Source organism: Lactuca virosa, chromosome 7 (genome assembly GCF_052849685.1).
Source record: "Lactuca virosa cultivar CGN04683 chromosome 7, Lactuca_virosa_CGN04683_v6, whole genome shotgun sequence".
Lineage (NCBI taxonomy): Eukaryota > Viridiplantae > Streptophyta > Magnoliopsida > Asterales > Asteraceae > Lactuca > Lactuca virosa.
Window position 1 is genome coordinate 23,981,989 of NC_136432.1, and position 4,335 is coordinate 23,986,323.

At 35.2% G+C, this 4,335-nt stretch overlaps 1 protein-coding gene across 2 annotated transcripts; it reads right to left on the reverse strand.

Annotated features, from left to right (window-relative positions):
* Window positions 1-1,057: 1,057 nt before the first annotated feature.
* On the reverse strand, window positions 1,058-4,098 carry LOC145123361 (Phototropic-responsive NPH3 family protein). Of its 2 annotated transcripts, none has more exons than XM_079058570.1 (5): window positions 3,656-4,098; window positions 3,367-3,442; window positions 3,217-3,286; window positions 1,988-3,112; window positions 1,058-1,907 (listed from the first exon to the last, which is right to left on the reverse strand). In XM_079058570.1, exons 2-5 carry the CDS (start codon window positions 3,423-3,425, stop codon window positions 1,434-1,436), a joined length of 1,728 nt encoding a protein of 575 aa, XP_078914696.1. In that variant the 5' UTR covers window positions 3,426-3,442; window positions 3,656-4,098; the 3' UTR covers window positions 1,058-1,433. The 2 variants fall into 2 exon arrangements, with proteins under 2 accessions (XP_078914696.1, XP_078914697.1); XM_079058571.1 differs by having other exon boundaries at window positions 1,988-3,106; window positions 3,656-4,097.
* Between the last annotated feature and the right edge of the window lie 237 nt (window positions 4,099-4,335).

Genomic DNA, 4,335 nt, shown 5'->3' on the forward strand with positions numbered 1-4,335 from the left:
TAAATCAAAAGAAAAAACTAACATTCGTCAACTTTGCTCAAACAAAAAAATCTATATCCATTTTATGAATCTTCTTTCTTCATTTAACACCATTCAACCATAGAAACTTGATGACAATTCTTCACTAACCTGCAATCAAAATATTTTTCTTGAAAAAGAAGAATCAGAAAGATATTCCAAGCAAAACATTGATGTTTGAAGAGTCACATTCAAGATTAAGTAATACACACAAATCACGTATAAAGATTAAATGAAAAACTGAATATAAAGAAAGAATAGAAAAGCTTCATTTGTTTTGGTTGAAAGAAAAAATCATATTACAATTACCATCGATGCGACATAACCCATTTCTTCAAATCATGATATTTGGATCGTGAATGCTTCAACTATATGAAAACTTTTGAATCACAATATCTTCAAATCCTTCTTACATGTAAGATTCTATATAACACAAAAGACACAAAAGATTGGCCTTTTATAGTAAACTTTTCACTAAATGCTAATTAAACATAATATAAGTTATAAAACTTTTGAGTGTTAAATCATAATTTAGAAAACTTTTGAGTTGCATTAGTTAAAAAAAAGGGGTTTCAAATGAATGTGGTTTGAGGAAGTTAAAAAAAGGGGTTTCTATTTCATGAGGTTTTAGCAAATTATTGTGGAGTGGCTTAAATTTTTAATGTGATTATCATTATCTCATATGAATTATCATTGATTATGTGTGATTAATTATTTAGAAGGTGAAAAGGTGTGGGGGTTTCAAATGCATGAGGCTTTAGCAAATTATTGTGGGGGTTTCAAATGCATGACATTCAAGAAAAAATGCAAGCTTTATAAGTATAGAAGATAGATAGATATAGATATAGACATTCACCAAAGGTCTACCACGTAAGTACTTCCTCGATATCAATGCTTGGTTGAGCGTTTAACCACCTCCCGCTCTAACTACACATGTACATTTATAATTATCTTGATATTTATTTGGTAGATATCAGTCCCATTAAGATTTGAAATCCTTGTATATATACCGCTATATTGGAATACAAAGGATACACAATTTAATACCAAATTTCAAACATATTTAGGTCGTACAAAAGTAATGGGGAACAAAGTTATTTCTTTTTTAAAAGTACGTCATGTCTATTACCATATAATCTTGTATGGTACTAGTTCATTCCCATGAAATTTATATCAAACAAACGAAAAGTCTACTAATGTGTTTGAACATGTTTTAGATGGAAAAATAACCATCACATGTTCATTTTTTTTAGCAACTAGCAATACTGAATCCCAATCCCATATGCCAATACATAACTCCACTGACTTTAAATCCTCCACCATTTGGCTTTTTCATATATGGAATATTAAGAAAGGTTGGTTTTATGCATGGCCTTGGGTTTTGGTAAGAACTAATTGTCGGAGGTGTCGATCTTCTACCTCTGTCTGCCTTTATTATCACCATCACCTGATCTACTTGTTTGTATCCCTGTCTTCCTGGAATCCAGTTTACTTCCTTCCTCTACTATCTGGGATCCCATTCCCACAACCTTTGTCCTCCTTGACTTGTGCTTCGATTCTGGTTCAGATTTTTGTCTTGTGCTATCAGGAGTCTTACTTCTTATAGCATCACTGGAGCCTAATTGTAAACTTTTCAGGTGATCCTCAGAAATTGTTTTTCGTCTGTCATATTGTTGAGTTTTGGATTGTGTTACAGAATGTTGAAAATCTTGTCTTGTTGTTGCCTTGCTGCCACTTCTCTCTTGCTCAAAGAAGAGGACTTGCATCACCGTTCTCACTGGAAGTCTTTCGTTTTTCACAACGTGAGCACAAACTCCTGGGGACAGTTTTTGGCAATCTATAATACTGCAGAGCTGCTTCTTCTCTTCCTTGCTCGTTTGAGGATGTTCCTGTATGTTCATCATCATTCAAAACTATCTAGTCAAGAAACACAAGAAGTCATGACTTTATTTTTTTATTCTATTCATACCTGTAGATAGACGTCGATTGCTTTGTACAGATTGTCATGCTCAGGGCGAGCAAATTCAGGTAAAGCTTTTGCAAGCGACAGTACTTTCTGTACTGGCATATTCACATCCCTTGCAACTATTTGAAGATAAGAGTCGATAAGTTCTCCAACTTTTATAATCAAATCTTGTCTAGAATATGATTTTCGTCTCCATCGCATGATAAAACTCTCCACAACAGCTTTAACCAAGTCAATATCATGGATGTGATTATTATTATTATTATCATCAGAAGATCCGGATGAAAGTAACAACAAATCGCTTGGTGTCGCATCCTCTAATTGCAAACTAGATTGCTTAATTAGTTGTGTCTTGATCACTGGTGATGCCTTTAAAATACTTGCTAAATTAAGGAGTTTCAACAGGAATCCAACAGAAACAGATCCTCTATCTTCTGGAATCATGCTAATGATAGTCTCAAGTAGTCTTTTTTTGCTTGAAGATTCTACTGAGGTTTCAGGGTCGGGTGTACTCCTTGTAAGCCAAAGTGATGCATAAACATGCAAAGATTCACCAATAAGTTGTGGTGGCAACATGTTAGTTAATTTCACGGTATTAAGTACGCATCTGAATAGGTCTATATCAAGATTTGCTATATCTTCTGTCCACCAATCTTTAGGTGCCGATTGATGATGCTTCTTTTTTGCATACCCATCTCTCGTGTAAGTGTATGACCATCTAACCTTGGTGGGTGGAGTGAGTATTTTCTCGACAATAGAATCCATGCATTTTCTGATAATCCCAAGATTTTCAGACCATTCAGGCAGCTTTCCAGTTGTTTGCAGTGTGACAATTGAATCTTTCCACCCTTCAAGGATGCATGAGTGGAAGAACATCTCTAGCTTTGAGACAAAGTTTCCTTTCTCAATAGATTCTGTCATCTGCAGGAACTTAGCAGCGCATATTGCTGACACAAAGTTATGGGCACTGAGATCAATAGTGATCCCATAGCAAAACTTAGCGCACAGCTCAAAAGCATCTTCACCTCCAGGGATATCATGAAGCTCCAGTGTCAGTCTGCTGGAATCCCCCCTATTAGAGCAAAGTCTCTGTAAGAGGCCGCACTTTGGAACAAGTGGAAACTGCAACTAGGGATACAACAATATTCCATGTAATTTTCTGTTATATTATAAAGACTATGTACTAAACTACTGATGTATACATAAATATGCATTTAATCAATAGATCGTACCTTATGGAGAAGATAGGTGATGTTGTTGACACGTATGGTTAGATCACTTGGTAAGTCTGAAACTACAGTCCTGCAGTTTGTTAAACATCAGATACTTGCAGAACAATAATATTAGAATAGTCATGTATATTGAATGGTGTTGCTAATTACCGGATGGCTTCTTCTGTATAAAAGTTGTCTGGCCTTGTCCCAAGTCGCATAAACTTCATCTTTCCTCTTGATATTTCTGTATATATATTATAGATATAGATGATCAGTATAAGCTAGCTCTTCAGGGTTCTGGTTAAATGATAAATCATATAAAAAGTCAGTCTAGCATATATATATCCAGCTGAGATTCCTAAGTGACAACTGGCTAATAATGAACATGAAAACATGTAATCATCATTTTGATTTACAACTTCTTTTCTTTTTGGAAATATGAAAGAATGATGTTCACCTGGAAAAACAAACTTAATTAAGGGTATAATTGGTTGGTTGCAATCAAGAAGGAAACTTTTATGGTCCGAAAGGCTGCAAATTTAGTCATCCACGGAAGCTCCACGAAACAAACGTACAGTAGTGCTGGCATCAACCACTTTGAGGTATTGTTTACATATATGAACTACTCAGCTTTATCTTCACCTTTGTGGCCACTAAGCCATACACGCAGAAAATTGTAGTTGATGATGCGTTCATGAGAGATTTCTGCATGTAATGATGACCATAAAAACAGGAGCTTGCATTGATTGTTGTTAGTGGTCTTGTGACACATAAATATTGGAAGTTGAATCAATATCTCACCTCCGTTGATAGAAAGGAATGGTTTTAGTCAACGAATAATGTAAGAAAAGAGAGAGTGTAAGTTTGACAGAGACATGAAAGTGGGGAAAAGAGAGGTGAGAGAAATTAGAAGATTATCAAAAGGAAGCAAGAAAAGATTTTTTCTATGCAATCCTCATCATGATTTCTCCCACTAGCTTTCTTCATTGACATGAAAATATATATCACTCATGAGTCATGCCCCTTGAAGGATTTTATTGGTTGGATGTCGGCCACCTGTCTGGTCTTCACACCGTTAGATGCATAATTTTATTCGTTCTATCAACCAACAGAAAAGATGTCGAGGATGGGACTGGT